General features: G+C 36.3%; 1 protein-coding gene across 5 annotated transcripts in view; it reads left to right on the top strand.

Annotated features, from left to right (window-relative positions):
- The window catches only part of LOC138700082 (phospholipid hydroperoxide glutathione peroxidase-like), an 89,012-nt gene that overhangs the window by 32,609 nt on the left and 40,923 nt on the right, over nucleotides 1-15,480 (top strand). For all 5 annotated transcript variants that reach the window (XM_069826400.1, XM_069826397.1, XM_069826398.1 and 2 more), the window contains one exon: nucleotides 10,216-10,310. In XM_069826400.1, coding sequence (XP_069682501.1) covers nucleotides 10,216-10,310 — 95 coding nt within the window. The remainder of the gene's footprint in view (nucleotides 1-10,215; nucleotides 10,311-15,480) is intronic.

The raw sequence follows: 15,480 nt of genomic DNA, 5'->3' as shown, positions 1-15,480 counted from the left end.
TCTGTCCTGCATTCCAAGTGGAATGAACAAAGTTTAAGAAAGGGAATCAGAATCGAGGTCTCGTAAGAGTTATTGGCAGTAAAGTGACATGACAGAAAAGGTCTATCTATGAAGCACAACATTCACATGGTGAGCATAAAGGAAAAAAGGGTAACAATGAAGGGGAATAAACAGTGGTGAAACTGAAGGGCGTAATAGAGTACAATAACGTTATGTTGTGGGTTGACTGTCAGGTCAGCGTCAGAATGAAGTCTTATATCCCTTCTCCATTATGGGAAAATACGTAAAAAAACTACAGAAACGTTTCTTCAATATAATGTTTATGGTACTTTTCAGCTTTTCAATGTCTACGTAATTGCATGTAAGACCGTGAAGGGAAGCAAACCCAGGAAGGAAAGGATCTATACAAATCTTCAACTTGACCTGGAAGCAGGCATTTTATAGAGGGTTACGACGACAATATTACAAGCAAACTGTTGGGCTTATTCCCCCCCTCCCGACATATACCTATCACCCACAGAAAAAGAAGCCAGCGAGAACGTGCAAAGTTTGTAAATCTCACAAGAAATGTTTTGTACTGGAGTCTTTCGAAACTTAACATACTGTTCAAACTGTTACCAAATTATGAGTATAATATCACAATTTGTAGTAAAAGACCCATGTTTATTGCAAACGACTTCCACCTGCCTTTAAATGCCACTTACCGCACACCACCAATTCACTGTCTGCGCGTGGAGATTTAAATAGAGATTCGAGGCAATAAGCCCGTCCTTTTAAATCTTACTGCATGAACTTAAAGGTAGCAACAAGCAAACTTTAGAAGAGTCAATAATGAACATTTGTTAAAGGCAGTTGTCGAATTAATTACGTTCATTCTGATGTACTGCTTTCGTTAGAAGATATCTTAAGTTCATGGACTCAACTCGGTTTGATCCATTCGGGGTGATGGACAGAATACGTTCTGAATAAGACCTTCGATTTCAGGCTGGCTTTAAAGAGGCTGAAAATGTGAATTGCAACAAATGTCAAGTGTAGCATGATGAAATGTCCCTAAAAGAAGGCAAATTCGAAAAAAAAAAAAAAAAAACGCATTTTCGATAAAATGTGGACTTAACGCGTTTTGATTCCGAGCTTCTCAAATACGTTCAATAAAGTTTCATCGTCAACATTTTTACATTACTTAAAAAAAAACACATCAGTTTTTCATTCCAGTGATTCTGCATATTTCTTTTAGTAAAATGCTCCTGCACACAATTTTAATATCTGAATATTTTTTACACAAATTAAGTCCACAATTTCCACATCTGACATTAATTTTCGTAATGTGAACGGCTTTCTTGTTAGCAGCTAGTACTTGAAATAGACCTTGATTCACCCTCACTAACCACTTCTGTATTATCTTCCTCACTACCACTTTCTTTCTTCAACTCCGCCAGTAAATCAATTTCCAATGGCACTATAGTATCACTTTTACCCAAAACATTAAGGCTGCTATTATCCACAAAACAACTCATGTCTATGTTCTGTATCCCTGAATACAACTAGATTTGAATAAACACCAATAAAGAAAGAACAAATTTACCAACTCAAGTTTCTACACTGCAAGTAAATGGTAAAGTGGAGAATTGAAACAGTAAACGACTTTAACGGCATTACAAACAGTTACAACAATGGACAAAAATCACAGAATTCAAACTAGAAAATGTTTAAAAGTGTAGGTCATATGAAATGCCAAGGGTGGGTAAAATCTGTCCACTAACAAATACTTCAAATTATTAGTCTGCTATATTTGAAATCTGAAACAGAACACATGTGTGCATACTTTATCATGTTAGAGACAAATAGAATAAAGGTGAAAGCTGTCAGATTTCATTAATTCAAAAAAATTTAGAAAATAAAAAGGGTGAGCAATTTTTTCCCAACCGTGATAATGCTAGGGTTAAGCGAGAAAATAATTATTTTATGCTCATTGATTGACGCCTTTTTTGCTCCTCTATTGACATTCGAGACAATTGAATCCTTCCATTTACTGAAGCCTTTTCTGTCTGGAAGTTGTTAAAAGGTAACACAGCTTTAACATTTTATGAGACATGTAATTAAGTCATTTTAGCTTAGAAAGTTTTGAAGAACTATGAGAAAATTATTCCCTTCTGCGGAGCGACTCATATGTGAAACATTTTAACAATATGATACACAGGAACATACTAGTTAATACTTATTATAATGCTGTAATTACTCACGTTTCGTTATTTAGGTCTAATGCACTATCCTCTGATACATGTTCGTCTGAATTGGTTTTGGAAGTGGCCTGAAGAGGACATGAACTATTAGCAATGATGTCATGAATTTCTTTTCTCCTTCTCCGTTTTTCACATCTGTCCAATCTCAGATTATCTGTTGATTTTCGTTTCAAGCAAGACTGTGCCAGAGCTTTTGTGGGTACAGCGTCTACTTTCAGATTACGACTGCTTTTTGGTTCATAATTTAGGAGTTTCTGCTTTAAAGGTACTTCGTAACTTGACTCCTCAAAATGAAGTCAACATATTCGAGCTGAAACAACATTAAATCTTAAGATTTTTACCCCCTTTTCTTTTCGCTCAAAGCAATCTATGGAATAAGTCAAACAATAAGTTTAACATGAAAATATATTTTGCAAATGAGTTACGAAGCAAATAAAATTTAGTAACATGCGAGAAAACTCATCGTGCTGTAAATTGACTTCATCCTCCCTTCTACAAGCCTGCAACCATTGTCTTGCCAAGTCTTCATTCTTCGGAAACCTATAATATTTTACGTCAGTTCCTTTTGTTTTTCGATTGTAACTCAAACAACCAGATACTGCACATCCAGGCATACTAATAGCATGTGTCACATTAATAGCATTACTGATACAAGAATAACATTCAATATAATATTATATATATATATATATATATATATATATATATATATATATATATATATATATACAAAGAATTAACACCGTGCATGTACACACAACAGCTGATTGTTTTGTTCCTCAAGCACTGCGGTGCGAATTAGCGCGCTGCTGCTGCTTCCCAAGTGACGACATGCGCAGTAGAAAACGAGTTTGAGTCAACCGTCTGCTACACCATTATATTCCCACCACGACTAATCTATGATATCTAAGAGATTGAGCTGTTGGCACGTGGAGTGGATAGGCGGGATGGGAAAACTTTACTCTGACCTGAAAACTTCAGTCTACTTACTGGCTACAGGAGAACGAAGTCAGACATAAAAGATTCCTCATCTTCGGTGTTGCTGTTGCTATGGCTGTCATCACCGTTCTCGTCACTGGTCTCCACATTGCCAACATTAATTATGAACTCGTCTCTAACATTCTCTGTTATTGAATCTTTCTCTCAGTAGTAGTTTTCAATATCAATCACTAGGGCCCGGATTTTGATGACCTAAAGAATACTAAAAAATGACCTTAAAATGATGACTTTATGACTTTAAAATCAATTAAAATCACGATAACCCTTTACTCAGGCACTTTATTTTTGTTGTATTTAAGAGAATTTTTTCCTAAAAGTAAAAAAGAATGACTTAAAAATTACCTTTATTTGTCGACCTCCTTGCGCAATATGGCAACATCACTTACCCTTTATCACTCAACACTGCATTACAATAACTTACAAACACCTTTTGCAAATTTTCAAATTTGAAGGACCGTCGATTATCAACTAATAAGGACTTATACATGGAAAAGGTTCTTTCTACATTGACTGAAGATACAGGAGCATACTTAAAGCAGCAAATATCGCCGGCTTCCAGCTCTTCTTCAATGAATGAATACAGTAGCATGCAAATTAATCTGAACAACATAATTACTTATGCAAAAACACTCAAACGGGATAAAAAAAAAGAATCTAAGACATACCTCAGTAATCTATGTGGCCTCCCTTGTTCCTGATAACAGCTCTGAGACGATTTGGCATGGATTCCACTAATTTCCCACAAATATTCTTCATTTCTTCATCGCGAAACCATACACCAATGAGGGCAGAAATCATCTTCTCCTTTGTAGAACAATCCATTTTTTGCATTCTTCTTTCGCAAATTGACCACAAGTTCTCAATGGGGTTGATGTCGGGTGAGTTGCCTGGCCAGGGGAGTACCTGAATATTCTTCTTGTTGAAGAATTCTATAGTTTTTCGAGACGTATGGCATGGTGCCAGGTCTTGTTGGAACACACCTCTGCCATCCGGAAATGATTTTTGCAGCTGGGGTACGATTCTGGTTTCCAATAAGTGAATATATTTGTCAGAATTCATCATTCCCTTGATAGGTATTAATGCTCCAGGCCCTTCATGTGTAAAAAAACCCCAAAACATTACTTTAGGAGGGGTATTTGGGTGCTTGTTGGAGATGAGCTGCTGTTACTTTTTCGGATCCTTTCCTTACGTAAGAAACACGGTGGTCGTGGACCTCGAAATGAGACTCATTGGAAAAAAGTACATTCTTCCAGTCATTCAATGTCCAGTGTTGATGTAATTTTGCCCACATTAAGCATTTTTTGCACATAACAGTGGTTAGCAGTTGCTTCTTAATAGGCTTACGAGCCCTTCGTCCAGCTTCCAAAAGCCTACGCCGCACTGTTGTGACGTGAATATTCGCCCCAGTGGTAGCCATTAACTCGCGGGTTAAGTCGACAGCAGTTAGTCTAGGATTTAATTTACTTTCCTGACAATTAAACGATCATCTGCAGGTGAAGTCTTCCTTTTCCGGCCACAGTTTCCTTTTTTCTGGGGTGTGATGGATCCAGTCTCCCTGTATCGTTTTATGATCGAATTAACAGTAGCCAAACCGATGTGACATTCTGCAGCAATTTTCCTCTGTGTCATAGAAGAATGCTCTGCTAATGTTATAATTTTAGACCGTTTTCGTAGAGTTGTATCCATTTGTGAAGACGACAGAATGTACACAGGATTGCAGTATTAAGTCTTCAACACAACTGAAATGCTTATAAGTACAAAACAACAGGCAGAATGTCACATATTATAAAAAAAATAATGACAGACCTTCAACAATGGAATTACACGTACTACAGATGTCAATTAAAGCGGTATGAGCAGCTGTGAGGCCAACAATGTCAGAAAATGTAAAAATATGTCGTGTTCGGATTAATTTGCACGCTACTGTACTTCTTGCCTGACAGTACATCAGAAATCTTGCACATTGTATATCCACTGTTCTTGTTCAACACATTTTCCATTTTAGCAAAGGCAAGTTTGCCCACTTCACCTTTCACACGACTTAAATCACTTACAACTGATTTCACCAATTCTATTTGAGTTGACATAGGACATCCACGTTGTTCCAGGGAAGTGATAATTCGTGGCAGAAATCCAAAATTAGATCTTATGTAGGCCAATTTCCCTTGAATTTCTGAGTGAGAGAGAAGGTTCTGGGATATTTTTATGGATGCTGCACTGTCACTATCAAAAGAATCTATGACTTTTTTCACAATTTCAAAATGTTCACAGTAATAATTACAGGCATCTAACCAGGTTCCCCACCTAGTGAGTATTGGAGCTGGTGGAAGCGGTATCCCATGGGCTTCACTTTGGAATATATTCACACGAGATGGTGATTTCAGAAATACTTTTTTCACATTTCCAATTAATTTATCCACGTCTGGAAAATTACCCCTTATTTCTTCTGCAACTCTGTGGCAAGCATACGCCAAGCAGGTTACATGTACCATCTTTGAATACAGTGCCTTAAGGGAGTTTGCGGCCTTAACCATATATGGCGCTGCGTCTGTAAGAAAGAGAAGCACAGAATCATGTTGAACACCGCTAGGCCACAGATAGTTCATTGATTTGTCAAATAATTTGGCTATGGTGGAGAAGTTTGCTTTCTCCAAGACTTCACAATTCAAAAGGAAAATGTCACCACTTTTTTTCTTCATTCATTTCCCCAACAATTACATTTACAACATAGCGACCCATGCAATCTGTGGTCTCATCAATTGAGATCCAGATTTTTTTCCCGTCCAGTTTTGCTCGTATGGCATCAATAGTTTTGTTGTAACATGATTCAATATTTTTTCTAATTGTCGACTCATCTGGGATGGATTTTCCAGTATATTTCTGCAGGAAATCTCGGAAGACATTATTATTGAGTTTGTGGAATGGGATGTTTGCCGAGACAAAAGCTTGACATAGCTCTTCGTAAAACACTGAATTCGCTGAGTTTGCACTAGTGCACTGCCTGAGAAGCATCTGTTGTTTTTTTCTTTCTCCTGCTTGAAGACCGCATTTATGTTTCTCTCTGTTCACATGTTGGTCGACGGTGAATCTCTTCTCTGCTGAAACCTTCACTTCACAAATATTACAGTACAATATAGTACCATCACTAGAAAATACAGTGTCGCCATACTCCGATACAAATTGTTTTAATTTCGCGGAATTGCTTGTTTTTAATTTCAGCATGGCAAAATAGAAATATTATTTCAGTATCTCTAAACGACTACCTTCCGCTCTGTGAATGACTGAATTGTAACCAGTACACAAGAACCCGTGACAGTGCGAACCTCAAGCAGGCAATTTCACCCCCACATTCCTTTAGAGGACAAAGTCTGTCTTAAAATAGACATGACCGACTAGTTGGACGAGTCCAAATGTTTAACAGAACATGAATAGGGGAGGCCACAATGCAACAGATTTCCAAGAATTCATAGATATCGTGCTTCAGAAACATAATTTTACTAATATTAACAATAATGGAATCAAAATCGCTAAAAATGACAAAAACCCGGATTTGTTCTTAAAATATGACTAATAGAAAGTAATAATCCGTAAAAAAATGTCCTATCAGAGAAAAGTGTCCAAAAATGCATAAAAAATGACCCATCAAATTGGTTTAATTTCACTGAAGATGATATGAGCTACATTTACCTTCCATAGAGCATTGTCCTAGCATCATCAGAAAAAAGATGCAAAGTCATCGAAATCTGGGGCCTATCAATTACATATTTACAGTATCCAGCCCAGTCTTCTTCAGTTACAGATTTGAATCCTTCTTGCACAAGTTCTTGCAGTCTTATCAGTGACATATCACCCATTGTGTTGTGTGACCTTACATAGTTCCTAACATTACTCCAAGCTAATTCAATAGGGCTTAGGTCACACATATATGGTGGTAGCCTGACAACAGTGTGACCATGATTTGGAAATATATTGATTTGGTACACTATTTGCTTAGGATGAATTTGTTCTATTAACTTCCTCATATTTTCTTCACATGGCACTCCACGCCCTTGCAAGTAGTCCGACATTTCTTTCTTTTACCGCTGATTTGGTCGGTATCTTAGCTAATTGTTTTCCATGATAGGGCACATTGTCCATGATGATTACAGATGGAGTAGACAGATTGGGAATAGTTTTTCAATCACCCACTTTTCGAAATTGTTACATCTGTCCATGATAATCGCCTGTTGCTGTTCCTGCCTTGTATACTAACTTGCATCCTTCAACAAAGTCATTAGTCCCACCCAGATGGACAACAATGAGTGTTGGAGACATTAACGGTAGTCAAATCTACCCATATCTCGCCCAGGTACAAAATTGGTTTACCCTCTTATCTAAGGTTTCTTATTGCCTGTAGGTATCTACACCTCCAATTTACAATGTTTTCCCTTTCAATTAAAAATTTTCGTCTCACTGCACATTTCTTCCATCTGAAACCCATTTCCTTTATTATCCGTCGTAATGTTGTCACCTTCCATTTGAAATAAATTCTGTCTTTTGACACAGGCAAAAGTTTCTTGCAGCTTGGTACTGCTTTCTTGTTCAAATAAAAATCCTCAGTTATATCCTTTGTTACCCTCTGATCAAAGTCATCTACATTTGCGCTTCAGTGGCCTGGACGTTTCTGTTTTTTTCCAGGATTGTCAATTCTTGTTCTCTCTTTGTCGACATATTTACAATTAATAAACAAAAATTGCTATGTAAGCCTAAACTACCACTATACAATAATAAAAACTCTACTAACTGTATTATCATCAACTATATGAGTACTAGAAAAAACGATAAATAAAGCTACAAAGATTTGCGGTATATTGAAACGATTTGTCCTGTTGGAACTAATAATCTAAATCTATCTATTATACGCCCTTGAGAGCCATCTAGATCAAGAGTGTAATAAAGTAAACTTTAGGTGTGACATAAAATTGTCGTGTTTATGAAACAAGTTCTCTTAAATCTGACAGTTTACAGTATTATTCTTATCATGTAAGGGGAACTTGTAATACTGGGTTTACCATATAAGATGCGACTTGTCTGCACTGCATTTTCCATGGCACTTCTACTGTAATCACCTAGTGCAACTACAGGAGTCCGATTCGGTTTTTCTCCCCTGAGTTTTAAGAAAACAAAGAGTAATTTGAATATATTAAGCTTACCTTTTATTTGTAGAAGGTATTCAAAATGATGTCTCTTTACTTCTCAACATGCCTGACACCTGGTGAACACATTATTGAATTTCTGCTGCAGAAATTCTTGAAATTACAAGTTGAATATTTTCTTCTAATCTTCGAGCGTGTGGGAATTGTTTGCATAAACTTTGTCTTTTAACATTCCTCAAAGATAAAAATCACACTGATTTAGATCTGGGGAATGAGCAGGCCATTCATTTATTTTGTCATTAAACACATCTTGCAGCTATCCCACAGAATGATTGACGGTTGTGTGCAGTTGCATTGTCCTGCATGGAAAAACCATGATCTTTTCTTCAGGTGTTAATTCTTGGGAAGAATGGAGCAATATATTGTTCACATAGCTTTCAGAATTTTATCGTTTCGTGGAAGAAAATTGGTCCAGTATAATTCTTTTTGTACCGATAGCACACAACACTCCTGTTTTCACATCTTACAGAGGCTGTTGATGTAACTGACGAGGATTTTCGGAACTCCAATATCTATTGTTCTGTGAGTTCACGTGAGAAGATAAATGTAGGCAGCCAAACTTCATCAGAAAAAGAAAGTATTTCAGGATCAAATTCCCTATCATGAGCAGAGTGCAAGAACCAGTTGCAATACCAAAGTCATGCAACATTATGCAAATTTGTCAGTCTTTGCAGTACAGTTATTTTATGTGGTCTTAGTTTTGTACAGGTACTACGAATTAGGAGTTTTATTGTGTAGGCCTGTTATATATTTTTCTGTGGTTTTTTAATTATTCCGCATCTCAAATCTATAAATCTACGAATACAATAAATGAAATGAAAAACTGAATTCCTACCCTATTATCTTCTGACTTTGTTGCGTTATGACTTCATGAGTGATGCCTTATTGGTGTCACTTATGAGATTCCAACTAATCTTCGGACTGTTGACTGAACATAGCAGTGAAAGAATCTCGGTCTAGACAGATACCGGTAGTACAGAAGTCATTTTGATTCAAAGATTACAGTGTATTATGATGAACTGATGTTCCAGTGTTGTTGCTATTTGGTAGAAGGGAAGGTGTTTTTTTTTTTAAATTGGTTATTTTATGACGCTTTATCAATTGCTGTGGTTATCTAGCGTCTGAATGAGATGAGGGTGATAATGCTAGCAAGATGAGTCCGGAGTCCAGCACCGAAAGTTACCCAGCACTTGCTCTTAATGGATTGAGGGAAAACCCCAGAAAAATCTCAATCATGTAACTTGTCCCAACCAGGATTTGAACCCAGACTCGCTCGTTTCACGGTCAGGCATGCTGTGGTGGAAGGGAAGGATAAAATATAGCAGTAATTTCAGCAGTATGTAGAAGCAAGACTTGGAACATTAAGGAGAGAAAATATTATGTACATAAGTATGTAGGCCTATTACAGACAACGAAAATATATAATGTAGCATTTGATATATGACTGAACATGGGTGGGGAAAGGGGTATTTGGAACATATGTGAGACTAGTAACTGGAGCAGTTCAGACAATCCCAGTCAATGCATTTCTAACTGGAATAAACTATCACTATGCCACCGAAAGCCAACATCGAAATGCTGTGATCATTGTTATATTAAATTAAAAGCAAATTAAGGGTTATGTTTTCTTATGTCGTTTTCACTGTGAATTAAACTTGTATATGCTGTTTATTATGTTAAAATATCTTAAAATGTAAAGGAGAAGTTTGCCTGTGACATTTTTTTTTTCATTGATGTATCATGATTTGTTTTCTGTGAATAATATTGTTATTTTGTTCGAGGCGACAACTTCTGAAGATTGGAAAAATGCTTCATCCATTTATGATTTCACTGTCAAGGACATAAATGGTCAAGATGTGGCTCTGGAAAAATACAAGTAGGCTACACTGTGTTCTAATATTCGATTCATGTCCATCCCCTTCTCCCACTTCCTCTTTATCCCATTTTCCAATTACTCTTACCCTCTTTTCCCTTCATCATATTCGTCTTCAGCTCCTAGCTCTCCTCTTGCTGTTCCTTTTTTCCTAGTACTTTGTTTTCTTTCCTCTTCATTATTACTATTATTGTCATTAAACATCGAATTTATTTATAGGAAAAGTTGAGAATGCCACTGAATATACGGAGGGTTGTTTCCGATCTCTAATAACGAATTTCGGATGCTCCTGTAGCGCTGGATGATGTGTGCCAAGATCAGTGTTCCAAGAGGTGACGAAGCCAGTTGCATTTCAGTCTGTGTAGCATTCACAAGTGTTCAGCTGCAACGATGCCGAATCAAATTGAACCGTACTGGGAAGACTGTATTACTGCCCTTTCTGACGCAAACTACAGCTATTCTGCTATTATTGAAGCATGTAAGAAGTGCAGTTTCACAGTGTCAATGAAAGGGATCAGCTGTGTGTTGAATAAGATAGGAAGGGCCCGTATGGGATTCATTTCGACAGGCAAAAAACAAGCGAACCCACGATCTGCAACTAGCCGTACTCCAGAGATCGTGAGGAAGGTCAAGGCTCTTATCTCGGTTAGCAGTCCAGGTACACAAAGAACCATTGCAAGTAAGTTGGGGACGTTTTTAAAAACCGTTAACACTATCATCAACTGGGATTTGAACTTGGAGGAAAGTCACAAAAGCAGAGTACACAAGTTGTTGGATTGTCATATAGCAGAACAACACACAAACAATAGGAAACTGTGTGAAAAATACCTGACAGGAGAAAGATGGAAATTTGTGGTAACTTTAGATGAAGCTATGTCTATTCCAGTGAGTGCAACAAATTCCGTGTGATTTACTAGCTTATAAGGGGTGAAAAAAATATAAAAAATGGTACTCAGAATGTAAGGAAACTTTTTCCAAGGGATTTATTATTATCGCTGGATACTATTACAATGGGAAGTTAACTATTTGCTGTGTTGCTCAAAAGACCAAGGTCAACTCCTGTACTATCAAACTGAAGTTCTGTCCCCAATTTACTACACTGAAATCTCGGTTCCGTATGGTACAGACTCAAACAAGCTGTGGGTGCATCAAGATAAGGCATCAAGTCATATTTCTGGTTCGACCCTCGGAGAGAGAATGGAATAAGAAACAGGAATATATGCTTTACCCTTCAGTGACATTCCAATGAACTCACCGGATGCATCTCCCATGTATTTTTGTGCCTTTGGGCTTCTGAAAAGAGCATTGGGAAATAGGCGTCCTCTATAATGGAAGGCCTATGGAAAGCTGTAAGGAAGAGTGGGGACAGATGGACATGGCTGTGCTTCATAAAAGTCTTCAGCATTGAAAATTGAGGTGCAGAGCTGTAGCCAGGATGAAGGGATATCAAATAGATCACGACAGGTGGTGGAGACGTGGCTTTTCCTAGGTAAAACCTAAAGTGAATTTCGTTACCCTCCATACTAGAGTAGATATGGTGTCCGTTGGGAAGGTTTTTAGGTCTGGTTCACAATAACAACAGAGAACTTGAGTCAAAAGGACTGTAGACTATTGAGAATAAACTGCATGCTGCTTTGTAAGTTGTGGGAGAAGAATGTTAACAATATAAAAACAAAATACCAACTGTTAATGGACTCAACTGTCACTTATACATCAATGAACTGTTCAATCAATCTGATCCATGTGACTCAGTTCTCGAATGTAGTAATGTTGGATTTTGGAGTCTTGTGAACCAGGCCTAAGAATATCTCCAATGGACACCACATTCACTCTATTACTAGTGGCATGCTTAGCTTTTCATACATATAAAATTTGTTGCCTAACCCTCATCAATCATGATTGTTGTTGTTGTTGGTATCTTCATCACTGTCGTCTCACTATATATTGGTCAAAAATACATGCTATTTTCAGTAAAATGTTTAAAAAAGGAAATTAAATGTGTTGTTGTTTTTGTTATCTAATGCCGGGCTTTGGCAACGAAGCCATTAGCGTTCTTGCTCTCCAATATTTCTCTGTGGTGGATCCATTAGGTAGAACTTCAACAACTAATATAAATGATGGGTTAAAGATTGAAAAAGTAATGAAATATTATTCCATGCATATGCAATTGATAATGCATTATGAACGTAAGTGCAGAGAATAATCAAATTTCGAAATTTTTGGGTTTTTTTATACTCTGTGACATATAGACACAGCTATGTCAAACATGCGACCCCCCAGCACTGTGAAATGCGGGCACCTAAATTTTTCATGTTCAGTGTATAATCGTCATATATATGCCAAAAGTATTTAATATAAAATAAAAGTTGTTTGGACAACTAATTTTCTGTAAACCCAGAAGACAGCTTTCATAAAGTATAAAGTACTCTTCAGTAGTATACATGATTCTAAGAATTTCAATGAAAGTATTTTTGACTTAGGTTTGCAAAGCTTGCAAAAGACAAATTATTGTACTTAAAGGTTAATGCACTACTTCTTAAAGGATGGACAGGGTATCCCTCTCAGTCTCACACTACTTTGAAAATATTTCCATTAGGTGACCCATCATAACTTGCTTACAGATTATACAGTCAGTAATATTTCTTTGCAGACAGTTACAAGTGTCGCAGTAATATTGTACTGTTTTTTTATGTGCTGTGTAAAGTTTGCAATTAGTTGAGAAATGTCAATATGGTTTGTGTATATCATTTATTTGAAAAAGCGAAGTCTAGCTAGCAAGGAAAAACAATCGAAATTTGAGCACCGTGTTTTTCAAGAAAAATGGGAACTAATAATCTGTTAAATTTATTAAATTAACAACTTTTTAGTCGGCCTCGGTAGCATAGTTGGTATAGCATTGGCCTTCTATGTTCGAGGTTGCAGGTTCGATCCCACCCCAGGTTGATCGCATTTAAGTGTGTTTAAATGCGACAGACTCATGTCAGTAGATTTACTGGCAGTTAAAAGAATTCCTGCGGGACAAAATTTCGGCACATCGGTGACACACATAACCTCTGCAGTTACGAGCATCGTTAAATAAACCATAATTTAAAAATTAATTAAGTAACTTTTTAATGTGATTCCTGCCAAAACTAGTCATTAAGGTAAAATACCGTAGTAGTTTCAATATTAGTACAATAAAGTTAAAGAGTTTTTAATTTAGCCAATTTAACAGATCATTAGTGATATATAAATGTTAAAAGTGAGTAATCAAGAATAAAAATGGAAACTTCTTTACGTCTGCGGTGAAATCAGAGGTAAAATTAAGTGTTTGATTTGTGGGCAAAATGTAAGTATTCTGAAGCAATATAAGACACCGTTATGAAAGCTATAACACAACATATAATCACTATCAAGACAGAACAAGAGAAAATAAATTACAGGACTTTAACACTGTGCTTGGGTAAGCAACCTTGTTCACAAAATAAAACGAAATAATGAAGCTGCTGTGAAAGCTAGTTATGAGACTGCAAAACTTATAGCAAAAGATTATAAATGTTCTAGTGAAAGTGAATTGTAAAAATGTATGTTGTGAAAACGGCCGAAATTGTGTCTCCTGATAAGATTCAAGCTTTCAGAAACATTTCATTGTCACATAACACTGTTGCCAAGAGAGGTGATGACACTGCGAATATTTTAAGTGAACAGTTATTGTTCTCAAAAGTGAAGAGTTTCATAGCACATTCTGCAGTTTATGAAAGTTCAGATGTTAGTGGTGTGGCACAATTAGCTGTGTTCATCCATTCTTGTGCTTATATACAATAGAGGATATATTTTTCCTTAAAAATACCACTTCCGGGTCAGGACAGCTTTCAAGCAGTACACAATTTCTTGAAAACAGTATAACCTTCCATTATGAAGATATATGTGTAGCAATAGATGAAGCTCTGTGTGTGATGGAGAAATATGTACAACGGATTTGTTGCTAAGCTGTTTGCCAAGCAGAAAGAATTCTCTCCTGATGCAAGTTATACCTTGCTTAGTACATTACTCATCAGCAGGGAAAGGATTTATATGTAAATACATATTTACTTATAAAGCTAATATAATTTATATTTTGCATTATCTTTATGTTTCACAATGTGTAGGGTTGAAAAATCCTACTTTTATTTTCCATATTTTTCCATATTTTAGAGTTTAGTACATATTTTCGTTAATTTCCATATATTTTCCATATTTCATATAAAACAGTCCATATTATATTAGGTTTAACAATAAAACAAAACAAAATTCCATTAACTTTTAAAAATACATTTCAACAATAGAGATTTAAACACATGTTCAGTAATCCCTTTAACATCAGAGTTATTTGAAAATTAGCAGTCCTATCAACAATGGGAAAGTAAGTTACAAAACTGTATTAATTTAATTTAAAATTTTTAACAGACTTCAGTTGTGCAGCTCAACAGTTAAATGCCAGTCAGAGTACACATAGGTTCAGTTTTGTAAATCATACTATAAAGACGGTAAATATGCCAAAAGTACGTCATTCAGTCAATTTAAAATCAAAACTAACAAGTTACATTTCAGAATTTAAAGAAGATGGTTTATCAACTGACAATAAAATATTATTTTGTAATTTGTGTCAGTGTGCAGTATCATCTACACAAAAGTTCCTGGTGCAACAACACATTACAACTAGTAAACATCAGGCCAACAAACAACTAAATTCCAAGCAGAGACAATTGTTTTTGACACAACCAACAACATCGAATGTAAGATCTGAGTTTAACATCGACCTGTGCCGTTCTCTCATCTCTGCTGATATTCCTCTCTACAAACTAAAGAATAAGGTCTTCAGGGAATTCCTTGAAAAATATACTCAACATACAATCCCGGATGAGTCAACACTTAGGAAGACGTATGCTCCATCCATCTACGATGAGACAATACAGAAGATAAGAGATGAAATTAAAGATAGTTCAATTTGGGTTTCCATTGATGAGACTCCCGACAAAGAAGGTAGACTTGTTGGTAATGTAGTTATCGGTTTGTTAAGTGAACAATATTCTGAACGAATTCTTTTACATTGTGATGTTCTAGAAAAGTGCAATAACAAAACTATAGTTAAACTGTTCAACGAAGCTATGGGTATCCTGTGGCCAAAGGGTATTATGTACGATAATGTGTTATT

Source organism: Periplaneta americana, chromosome 5, assembly GCF_040183065.1.
Source record: "Periplaneta americana isolate PAMFEO1 chromosome 5, P.americana_PAMFEO1_priV1, whole genome shotgun sequence".
Lineage (NCBI taxonomy): Eukaryota > Metazoa > Arthropoda > Insecta > Blattodea > Blattidae > Periplaneta > Periplaneta americana.
This window is presented reverse-complemented; position numbering and strand designations above follow the sequence as displayed.